Here is an 11115-nt window from a genome sequence, read left to right as displayed (position 1 = left end):
CTTTCCCTATCAAGGATATAATCCCTTTTTTCAAGGATTACTACTGCTTTGAAGAGGTGATTAAGCATGCTTGTCTTGTTTTTACTTTGTTTTTGCTGATGCCAAGTCATAACCATAGCTTGTTCTAAAATAAGAACATCTCCCTCATTCTTGTTTATTTTTGGATTGACTTTTTTTTCCTTGCAATAGTCTGCATAAAAAATTTGAAACCCTTGCGTACTTGTCACATATGGACATCAACACCTGGTGTTGCTTTAAAAGCATTTCTTTGGCTAATCTTTTAGCTATTATTGCTATTTACTGGTTATTGTGCTGCTTGATTGTCTTGATAAGAGGCCTTTGCTGAAAGTCTCATTTGCATTGAATGTTATTGGTTTTCAGGTGCTTTTAATATCATGTAAGGTAATGGCACCGTTCACACCTTTCTTTTCAGAAGGTCTGTATCAAAATTTGCGGAGAGTGTGTACTGGATCAGAGGAAAGTATTCACTACTGCAGTTTTCCTCAAGTAGAGGGAGAGGTATTTTTAATTTCTGTTGTAGGAAGCTCATTTTGTTTAATAGATTAACATTTTAAAACTTATTTATGGTTTCTAGGCTGCCAATCTTTGGTCAGTTTGAATGTCCAGACACTATCTTACCCAAATTGTGAAATTTTGTATGAATTGGAGGATCCAAGATTTATGATTTTTTAGAGAAAAAACTCTGCCATATGATCTCACAAATATTTATTTCTAGACTTTTTTTTAAAAATTCCCACGTAACTTGGTTAGCTTTTAAGCAGAAAGTTTGGTACATATTGACATTTAGACAATGTTCACTTTTTTATTATTATTTCATTGTAATCTTTCTTTCGCCTTCTATCTTCTAAATGATCATCTTTTGAAATAAGTTATATTGCATCTCTGTCACTGTAGAGGGATGAACGGATTGAACAGAGTGTTGCAAGAATGATGACAATTATTGATCTTGCACGCAATATCCGTGAACGGCACAACAAGCCTCTTAAATCACCACTAAGGTGCTCCTATAAGCTCATCCCTCACTCATTGGTCCTTTTAATTCTATACTTCTTCATTTACTTTTGGTTGCCTCTTCATTCTTTACCTCAGTTTCACTTTACTCTTCTTACAAATCGCAGGGAGATGATTGTTGTTCATCCTGATGTGGACTTTCTTGATGACATAGCTGGAAAACTGAAAGAGGTTTGCACTCCATTCCTAGTCGTGGAAGTGAAACTTTTAATATCTCTTTATCATTACATTATATAGCTGATAAAATAAATGTTTTTCTTTAAACTTGTATCCTCACTGCAATCCTCAATTTCTTTGATCAAGTTCACTCTCGTAGTATTTGCTGTTATTTATATCCCCACTGCTTTATGAGTTGTGTATTCTGCTTGCATGGTAGTATGTGCTAGAGGAACTCAATGTAAGATCTCTTGTTCCGTGTAACGATACTCTGAAATATGCTTGTTTGCGCGCGGAGCCTGAGTTTAGGTATGCAAATTGTTATTTCATTTCAAAGTATTTTATACCATTCTGTGCATATGATTGATGTTTGGTTATTCTTTTCCAGTGTGTTAGGTAAGCGACTTGGAAAATCTATGGGAGTTGTTGCCAAAGAAGTTAAAGCAATGTCTCAGAAAGATATTTTGGAATTTGAGAAAGCTGGAGAAGTTACTGTTGCTACACATTGTCTGAAACTGTCTGATATTAAGGTGATTCATTTCTTATTGGATTAGTTTATATTTCTATTATATTTTGCACCGCACCCTTTTACTTGGCAAAGGAGTTATTGCCAAGCAGATGAAATGGTAGTTGCTTTTGTGCTATGAGATTCTTTGATGGAAATAATCTGTGTGTGTTTCTGGGAAAGGCCTTCGTGATGTGGAACAGTTTGTCATTCAACGCACTCCAATAATTTTTATGAGATGGAGTGGTTTTTAGTTTGGTCTTGAAATTCATCACTGCTAAGCTTCAGTCCCCAGCTGCTTGGAGTTTTTAGTTTTGACTTGGTTGATTTATTTTCTTCAGAAGGATTGTTATACTAATTTACTGATTTGCACATTCTTATGATTATGATTTTTTAGGTGGTTCGGGAATTCAAACGCCCTGATGGTTTGTCAGATAAGGAGATTGATGCTGCTGGAGATGGTAGGAATCAGGAATGTCATTCTTTTTAATTTCTATGGAATAGGTGTGTGGCTGAAGTTTTTGGTGTCAATTGTTTCAGGTGATGTTTTGGTAATATTAGATTTGCGCCTGGATGAGTCATTGTACGAGGCTGGTGTTGCTCGTGAGGTATATTTCAAACTGCTCCGATTGACATTCAATTATGTGATTACACATTTTAATCATTGCCAAGAACAGAATTGTAGAAGTTCCACATCTCTTGTATTACCACGTGAAATTTATTTCATTTGGAAAGGCTACAAAATTGCTTGTTTAAGTTGCTCATCACATATACCATTTTGTATCGGTGGAATTCTTTTGCTTCTCATCATATTCTGATTTTGAAATGGAGACCCTTAAACCTCTTTATTAATCCATCTATTAAATTAAAGGAATTTTTTCTATGGACTGACTTTGGTTAAAGAATGTGTGATGCTTCATGACTTGATTGTCTGTCAATTGCAGGTTGTCAATAGAATTCAGAAATTGAGGAAAAAAGTTGGACTTGAACCTACAGATGCTGTTGAGGTTTATTTTGAATCTTTAGATGAAGATAAATCAATCTCCCAGCAGGTCTTGAATTCACAGGTAATGCTTACATATAACTTTTCTTCCTAGTTTGTTTTTCTTTTTCATATTGGCTGGACGAATATTGTTCAATAGTTATCATTGTGTTTTGAAATTTTATTGTTTGGGGGCCCAGAATTTTTAAGCTTCTTAATATTCTCGTCCTTTTTTTACTCTCAAATGGCCAGATAATAAATTGGTGATCAGATTATGAATCTCACTGAATTTTAATCGCTATGCTGATTTTCTTTGAGTGAGTGTCAAGTTCATTATGTATCCAACATATGAAAAACTAAATCCTCCTAGTGGTCTTTTTATGTTAACCGATGAAAATCTATATCCTCCTGGTAGTTTATATACAAACTAAGCACTCTGTTGCATCTGTGTGAGACTCAAGTGTTTCCAATTTCAAGTTCTTCATGGCTGAAGTTGCGTTTTTTATTCGCAGGAACTCTATATTAGGGATGCAATTGGTTCTCCATTGCTGTTTTCTACCTTGATGCCACCACATGCAGTAAGTTCAATGGATAACAAAAATTCTTACCTTTTGTAGTTGATTTTTTTTGCTCATACTTCTAATTTAAACTTGAAATAACTTGGAAAACACCATTACTTTGAACGTACATTACTCCATTGTGAAATTCCATCATGGACATATGGCTTCCAAGGCTCGAAGTTCTCTCATAAACAAGTCTGGATTTTAACTGCTGTAGCATGGACATATGGCTTCCAAGGCTTGCCGAGACTGTTGACTTGGCTGATACTTGCCTTGTTCCAGTATTTTGTTTACTCTTGGGATTTAACATATGGTGGGTCGTTGCCCCTGACTTGTTTATTGAAAAACCTGAAACCCTTTGCTTGCCGGACTTGGAGCTTCTTCAAAGAGCCATGTTTGCACGTTACATCAAGTCGTCCCCTAGTATGCTCGTGGAGGAGCAATAACCTAATTTTATTTTAAGAATGAAGAGTTTTTTCTCTCTTTAAAACAAAAAGGAATTTCAAGAGATTGCATGTTGGTGTTTGTTTGGAGTAGTTTCTCTCAGCCATGATTTGATGAATTAAATTGCAGGTTATACTTGGTGAGGAGAGTTTCCATGATATTTCCAAGTTGTCCTTCGCCATATATTTGGCAAGACCAGCCCTAGTGCTCAAATCTGATGCCATTCTTTCATTATACGGAGGTCTGTCTCTTCCTCCCTCTCTGCTAGGCATCTTTTGTCCTCTCATCCACTTCCTCTCCGCTAAGCATTTCTTCTCTGCTTATCCACTCCCCCATTCTTGCTATTGATCAATGATTTCAGGAAACTCAAAATCTGCTCATGGTCTAGAAACATACTTGCTATCAAGGGATCATTCTAATTTGAAATCAGAATTTCAACTCGGAGATGGAAAGGTTTGCCTCTATAACAAGACAAATTCCCACTTCCACGAATCATGGTAAAAAAGCATAAAGACTTTAGTTAGCTCCTGTTTAATGAACTTGCACGTCTTTTTCCACAGATAACTGTTGATTTCATTGAAGGCCTACCTTCTGTGAACGTGGTATTGGAAGAACATGTATTCCTAACTGTTGGTGACTCCATTTTGAGAGCAAAAAGTGGGTGATATGATTCTTTTTGATAGGTTCATGTGGGATACACAATTCTTTTAGACCGATAACAGAAATTTTAGCCCCTGGTTATTTTAATGTGGAAATTTTTTTCATATTTCTCCGTCGTGCCAAAAGTTAGAGAGATCTGGCTAAAACTTAGACAGTCACTCATTTTTGTTGAATGTAGGATCAAAACCAACATTAGTTGGTATATTTAAACTGAATTGTAAAAATTAATTAAGATAACCTCAGACCTCAGTGAACATTTGCTTGCAATAAATTGGATGTTAATGTTTGCAACGTTACAATTTAAGGGTGTTTTTTACCTTCTCATGATGACTACACAAGCAACCAGGACTTGATTTTAGTTTCTTCCACCATATTAATCCTACTAATAATTTTTAATTTTTGTGAGTAATTTTTTTGTTTTTGTCCTTGTCCTTACCTTTATTTTGAAACCAGTCATTTATCTCCACATGTTGTTAGGAAGTGGCATGATTTGGTTCTCTTTACATATAAGCATGCTCTCTAAATTACGTGAAATTTTTGAAGTGGCATGATTTGGTTCTCTTTACACAGTGTGTGTGTGTGTGTGTGTGTTTTAATAGTATTTCACTCCTTCACATGTTTTTTGAAATCAAAATTATCAAAACTACACTTTAAGCATTTCTTTGGAAAATCCAAAACTGTTCTTTTGATTCTATGGATCTTTCAAGACAATTTACTATAACCCATGAAGATTGTCGACTGATTTTTGTCACATTTTTTCCCTGTTACGTAATAGTCTAAGAAAAAATCCTAGTATTCTTCTTCTTTTCTTGACATTCAAAAAATTAGTTCTATGATCACTTTTAGGAGGTATTTGCTGCTGCATGACTTGCTGCCCTCAATAATTTTTTTTTCATTAAAAAAATCATCAAGGCCATGGGAAACTGTCGATATCGAAACCTCATGATATATCTTCTTACTCGATTCATATTCCAAATTAAGTTGATTTTAATTGTCTTATAATCGACTTAAGAATTTCAAAAGCAAGTATTATAATTGACATAAACATTGTTTTGGATTAAATATAAATTTTAAGATTATATGATATCTTAAAAACTATTGAGATGAAGAGATCGGTCTAGATGTTATGATTTAATTTATTGAACTTGTAATTTAGATAATGGATATAATACCGAGTTAAAAAAAAATTTTAGATTAGTTTTTATTCAATTATATGATAAAACACTAGTTGCTTGTAAAATCAGGGCAATGGTGTTTTAACATTTAAAAATATATTTTCAATTATTTTTTAATCTAAAAACATCTAAAAAAACTTTAAAGATCTAAATAAACATGTTTATACCTTCAAATAACCTAAAATATAATCTAAAAAATAAAATCAACCTAAAATCTAAAAATCTTTTGATGTTATATTTACATTTGTTGACAAGTTAAATGTGAAAGAACATCTTAGTAGAACTTTCCTCATTAAATATAAATATTAAAATCAATTATTTTAATAATTAAATTTTTTTTAATTGATTATTTTTAAGATGATTCTCTTTCCTATTTCAAATCAAGAACCGAAAAAATGGAGTTTTTGGATAAAAAATAATTTTTGAAAAAAAAAATAAAAGGGTGGAAAATTGGTATGTTGCAAATTGAAAGGATCAAAATCAACTTTTTTAGTCAAATTTAAAACGACCATATAGTTTTTCTGTGTGTTTTCAGTTGAACCCATGCCTTTTAGTTTTGCCATTGCTTAACCAAATAAAAGAAATTGGCCTTTAATTTAACTACAGAAAGCTGCAATCGATGAGGAAAAAAAATTAATGATCAAAATAAAAAAACAATTTCACTGTGGGAGTTCATAATGAAACGTGAAAGATGATGCAGTTCATACAACTATAATATTTTTCCCACACCTAGTTAATGTTATTTCCTTACTTTAATTTCCACCAATAACTCCAGTGGATCAAAGTATGATCATAGGTTTTTTTTTTCTTTTTTTTTGGAATTGGAATGAACCTTCATTCCATACATTTAACTTCAATGGCAACAGGACCAAACCTTTTCTTTCTAATGTTGGGTCACACTTTTCCTTGAACAGTTTTCTTTTTTTTTTTTGGTGCAGAAAAGAAAATAGAAGGGCTAAAACTTGAAAAAGAAGTATGTAATTTAATGGATTCATCTCACAATTTTTTATTTTATTTTTATGAAACTCTCCCGACTCACTTGTAATCACACAAGATCAACTATTCTAAAAACTCTTTGCAGTGTGTGTGTGTTGTCGTTGAGCTATGCACTGTTGTCCACTCCTTTTCTTTGATGTTCAATTTTTTTACTTCATTTTCTTTTCAATAGATTGGCAATTTGCCACTTCAATGAAAGATGTAGACACTTGAAGTTGGAAAACAAAAAAAGAAGCAAAATCGGATATTCATAACAGATCATTCTAGTCCAGATATAAACACACCATGGCAATAATACTGCAACTACGTAAAAAGTTGCAGCACCTTGCTATGCATTCTTGATGTTACCATAATAGATTGCTGCAGAATACTAATACCTGCACTTTTGCAAGGTTCTTTGAACCCATCTAGTGCAGTTCAAATTTGTTGCACGCCATAGGAGAGCAGATTTTCATTGAAGGTAAAAAGAACCTAGATGAAACTTAGATACAAACTCTGCTCGAACAAGTGATTTCAACCTGAACTACTAGAAACTGCTTCCTGACAATGCTCTGCTTCACAAGCACAAGCCTTCTCTTCCTCGGCAGAGAAGCTGGGTGCTTTTGGAATCAAACCGAGAACCTTGAACATAAGTTGATCTGCATCATAATCATTGTTGGGGGTTGTCAGTAGCTTCTCGCCAGTGAAGATGGAATTTGCACCAGCAAGAAAGCACAGGGCCTGCTCGGCCATTGAGAAACGCACTCTCCCAGCTGATAATCTGACCATTGCTTTTGGCATAACTATACGTGCAGAGCCAATCATTCGAATCATCTCCCATATTTCAACTGGCTGAATGAGGAGGTAGAAACATGAAATCTGTCAAGCTTCAAAGCAACTGATACTAAATTTGGAAGGACAAATCTCATGATGCAAATGTAGACAAGCAACTAATGTACAGCGCAATAATTATAACATAAGTGTCATAAACAAACAATAAGTCAGGGATGCCTCTTTATTAATATCCGGGTAAATAAATGGTAATATAATTTTCCTGTCTTCCAGTAAAATGAATTTCAGATATACTGTATTTAACAAGACACGTCCCATGGCCATCATCACTATCTGACAGCATTTTTGGTTGAAATGCATGACATTCCCATAAACCACGTGCATGGCCAAACAATCTTCCACAAAAGATTTGGCTCTCACACTCCATCCTTCTCTTTCCCGCAATCCAGCCACTCAAATGGGGCACTAAACCCCATCTTTATCTGTTATAGTAAACATGCACCTTCACTTAAAAAGTCGCAGTTATGTGGGCCAACAATCACTTCTAGTGATACCATCTAGATATTTCAGGCCATAATATAAACTAAATGAATAAATAGAATCTGATCAAGTAATCAGATATTAATCCATGACTCTTGTTAATACTCTATGGATATAAAAAGAGGTTGTAGGATAAGGAGAATATTGTGAGACCAAGAATTAAATCATGGCCAGCTTGAGAGTGATTGGTAAAATACATGTGTTTCAATAAGCAAAGGAGCTACAACAAATTAATAGAGTCTATCCCATGGCATGGTTACGAAAGCTGATGCACTATCATTATCACACTTTGCTGAATAGAGAAGACAACAGAGCAAGTGTGATTTTTACTAGAGTTTCTCAGTAAGTTAGCTAATATTATTGGTTTCACATTCACAACTAAAGCTGCAATCAGTTCACAATGTAACAACAGTTTTAATAGTTAAATTAATATAAGAAAAGTGTTCTACTTTCCATCTGTCATTACTTGCTGGGAAACAAAATCTGAAGAACAAAGATAAATTGAATATCCGCAGTACATAATCAGGCACAGCCATTATTATTATTATCACAAAAGCAACCTTACTCAACTTGTATCAGACACGAATAGAATTACCTTTTGTTCTTGTAGAGGGGTGCCTTTCACTGCAACTAATGCATTAATTGGAACACTCTCTGGGTGTGTAGGGAGGGTTGCCAATGTATGCAATAAACCAACTCGGTCTTCCTCTGCTTCTCCGAGCCCTATTATGCCTCCTATTAACATAAAAATAGACAGTTTCCATGATAAGAATTCAACTTTGCAATGAAAAAAGAAACTAATGTCTGAAATTTAAACAGAATGTGCGGTTGCAGTTATTGCCCAGCTCCATTGTTTAATGCGAGGATTCACTCTGAAGTCAAGAAGTTATCAAATTTCCATAAAAAAGCATCCTAAATTGGACAAAATTCCCAATTTTTTTCTAACCATATATCAAGTTAAGCTTGTATTGAGATCCAACTGAAAGACATAAAATGGCACAAATGAAAAGCAGAAAAGACCAACTAAACTATGTGCTTTATGCTCAAATTGCAATTATTGCATATCTCCATTCCACTGTTAACTCCAAGGAAATCAATCAATTTAAAATGTTTCCATTTCTTTTTCTTTGCAGTGGACTTTGTTTTTCAAAATCTACTTAAGGATGCAAGAAAGTTGACCTGAGCAGACACTAATTCCTGCTTCACGGACATGTTCAAGGGTTTCCAAGCGTTCGTCATAGGATCTTGTAGTGATGATGTTTGGGTAATATTCTCTTGAGGTATCAAGATTATGGTTATAAGCTGTAAGACCAGCCTTCTTCAGTTCTACAGCCTGCTGCTTCTCTAGCATGCCCAAGGTACAGCAAACCTCCATGCCCATATCCCTGATAGGCATCAGTCATTTCAATCACAGACTATGCATTAGAGGAAAAAAAAAAAAAAAGGAGCTAATGCAGCATTTTGCATGACATGGCTACTTAAATGCATGAGCTAGCATATAAGCCTTCATTTTAAAGAGCTCAAGGTGTAGAAATTTCTCCAATTCTCTCTCTTGGCAACTCACTTCAGTAGAAACACAGCTAGGGAATAACCTATTTGCACTGTAATAGTGTGTGCAGTGTGAAAATCTGTTTTCTAACTTAAGAAAAATGCTTGGTTTCACATATATTTCTTCCATAAATGATGCGCTCATTACCTGATTTCTTTCACATAATCTAAAATCTGATTAAAGTTGGTCTTTCTTCCTATCGTATCTCTCCAAGCAGCACCCATGCAAAAACGTGTACTACCAGCCTCTTTTGCCTGCAAAACCATGCAGAAGGTATAATACAGAAGAAGAAAAAGAAAAGGACACCAGGCTACACTAGACATGAAACTGATCAGATAAAACTTCAGTACCACCTGATATAGGCACCAAACATGAAGTTGTACCAAGAACATGAGAATTCATTCTTGAGGCGATCTTCCCTTTTCAGCTACTTTGCTAAGTGAAGTTCTGGGATGTTCATGAAACTTTTGCTAAACCCTAAAGCTAACTGAATGACCAACAAATTTGCTATCGAGCTATAAATGTTCCAGAAATCTAGGACATATCCGTTACTGACAATTTTTCAATTCTTGTACCCAAATTAACAAAAACAAAACAATACACGTGATCTAAAAACAATTTTAATCAGGAAATACGCAAGTTAAATCAATCAATTAAGACATCACATTAAGAAAGCCATCTAAATGAGTGCAGATTTTCTTTGACAAAATTGGCAAGATAACCGAACCACATAATAATTAAAATCAGGAACAAAGCATAAACCTTTTTTAGCACAGATTCCATCAGCACAGAAAGTGTTTGATTGCTTAAGATTCTTGTGAACCAAAATACCATAAATCAAAAGACTATAAGAAGATAAAAGGACATACCCTTTTAGCAGCCTCGATAACAGTTTCTTTAGTCATGAGCCTCTGAGCCTTGAGTCCAGTATTATACCTTGAAGATTGAGGACAATAAGAACAATCCTCACTACACCCACCAGTCTTTATAGAAAGCAAAGTACATTGCTGAACTTCTCTAAAATTATGAGCATATCTATGAACTTGAGCCTAACAAAACAAAACAGCACAAAACATAAACCCCGGCATAAAAAAACCACCCTTTTCCCTGCATTACTAAGTAAAAAGAACTAACCCCATGAAAGAGGATATCAAGAAGAGGAGAGTCATAAACTTCCTTGATTTCTTGACGTGTCCAATCATTCCTGGGACCATCTTTGATAGTTTTTTCCGCTTGAATTGCTGCAGCTGATGACGATGAATAACATAACGAGGAGAGAGTGATAGAACTCAGTCTTGATTGTGATCTAAAGATTGATCTAACTGACAGCATTGTCTTTCGTTTTGTGTTATGAGCGTTTGGTTCTTGTTTTTCCTTTCGTTAAAAACGAGGAGAAAACTGGAGTGAAGAGAAAGAGGTTTTATTTTTAGATGTTAGAAAGGAATGGACACCAGCGGTAGAAGCAGCCAGCAAGAAGGGTTAGATGGAGAGAAGGCAAACCACCTAACCCCCAACTGCTCAAGTTTGGTTTTATTTCTATATATTTATTTCCAGTTTATTTTTATATTTAAAATATTTTATTTTTTTAATATCATTTTATATTTTAATATCAAAAATAAAAAATATTATTTTAATATATTTTCAAATTAAAAATACTTCAAAAAATAACTCTTGAAATAACAATCATGCTCTTTAATGATAAAAGCAGAATCAATACGAAAGTCTTCTTGTTTTTATTTTTATTT

General features: G+C 34.3%; 2 protein-coding genes across 3 annotated transcripts in view; one reads left to right on the top strand and one right to left on the bottom strand.

Moving 5' to 3' along the window:
* Window positions 1–4643, top strand: part of LOC105127005 (probable isoleucine--tRNA ligase, cytoplasmic) — a 13388-nt gene extending 8745 nt beyond the window's left edge. The window contains exons 16-27 of one of the 2 annotated variants that reach the window (XM_011028077.1): window positions 382–519; window positions 916–1019; window positions 1140–1203; window positions 1409–1497; window positions 1577–1718; window positions 2091–2154; window positions 2234–2301; window positions 2638–2760; window positions 3188–3253; window positions 3809–3920; window positions 4041–4132; window positions 4240–4643. In XM_011028077.1, coding sequence (XP_011026379.1) covers window positions 382–519; window positions 916–1019; window positions 1140–1203; window positions 1409–1497; window positions 1577–1718; window positions 2091–2154; window positions 2234–2301; window positions 2638–2760; window positions 3188–3253; window positions 3809–3920; window positions 4041–4132; window positions 4240–4344 — 1167 coding nt within the window. In that variant the 3' untranslated portion in view covers window positions 4345–4643. Of the gene's footprint in view, window positions 1–381; window positions 520–915; window positions 1020–1139; window positions 1204–1408; window positions 1498–1576; window positions 1719–1876; window positions 1999–2090; window positions 2155–2233; window positions 2302–2637; window positions 2761–3187; window positions 3254–3808; window positions 3921–4040; window positions 4133–4239 lie in introns of those variants that run through there. The other variant, XM_011028078.1, reaches the window with a different exon arrangement.
* A 2086-nt stretch (window positions 4644–6729) lies between these two features.
* On the bottom strand, window positions 6730–10860 carry LOC105127006 (biotin synthase-like). Its single transcript, XM_011028079.1, has 6 exons — window positions 10505–10860; window positions 10240–10419; window positions 9518–9624; window positions 9001–9206; window positions 8417–8556; window positions 6730–7341 (listed from the first exon to the last, which is right to left on the bottom strand). Exons 1-6 carry the CDS (start codon window positions 10700–10702, stop codon window positions 7024–7026), a joined length of 1149 nt encoding a protein of 382 aa, XP_011026381.1. The 5' UTR covers window positions 10703–10860; the 3' UTR covers window positions 6730–7023.
* Between the last annotated feature and the right edge of the window lie 255 nt (window positions 10861–11115).

This window comes from Populus euphratica, unplaced genomic scaffold (genome assembly GCF_000495115.2).
Source record: "Populus euphratica unplaced genomic scaffold, PopEup_1.0 scaffold50.1, whole genome shotgun sequence".
NCBI lineage: Eukaryota > Viridiplantae > Streptophyta > Magnoliopsida > Malpighiales > Salicaceae > Populus > Populus euphratica.
This window is presented reverse-complemented; position numbering and strand designations above follow the sequence as displayed.

What these genes read in the sequence shown, in the direction of transcription:
- LOC105127006 (XM_011028079.1), bottom strand. Translation starts at nt 10,702, where the DNA reads ATGCTGTCAGTTAGATCAATCTTTAGATCACAATCAAGACTGAGTTCT. An exon ending in TTATCGAGGCTGCTAAAAGG is followed by an intron (nt 9,625 to 10,239) that starts GTATGTCCTTTT and finishes ATGGTTTTGCAG; the next exon opens with GCAAAAGAGGCTGGTAGTAC. An exon ending in GATTATGTGAAAGAAATCAG is followed by an intron (nt 9,207 to 9,517) that starts GTAATGAGCGCA and finishes GATGCCTATCAG; the next exon opens with GGATATGGGCATGGAGGTTT.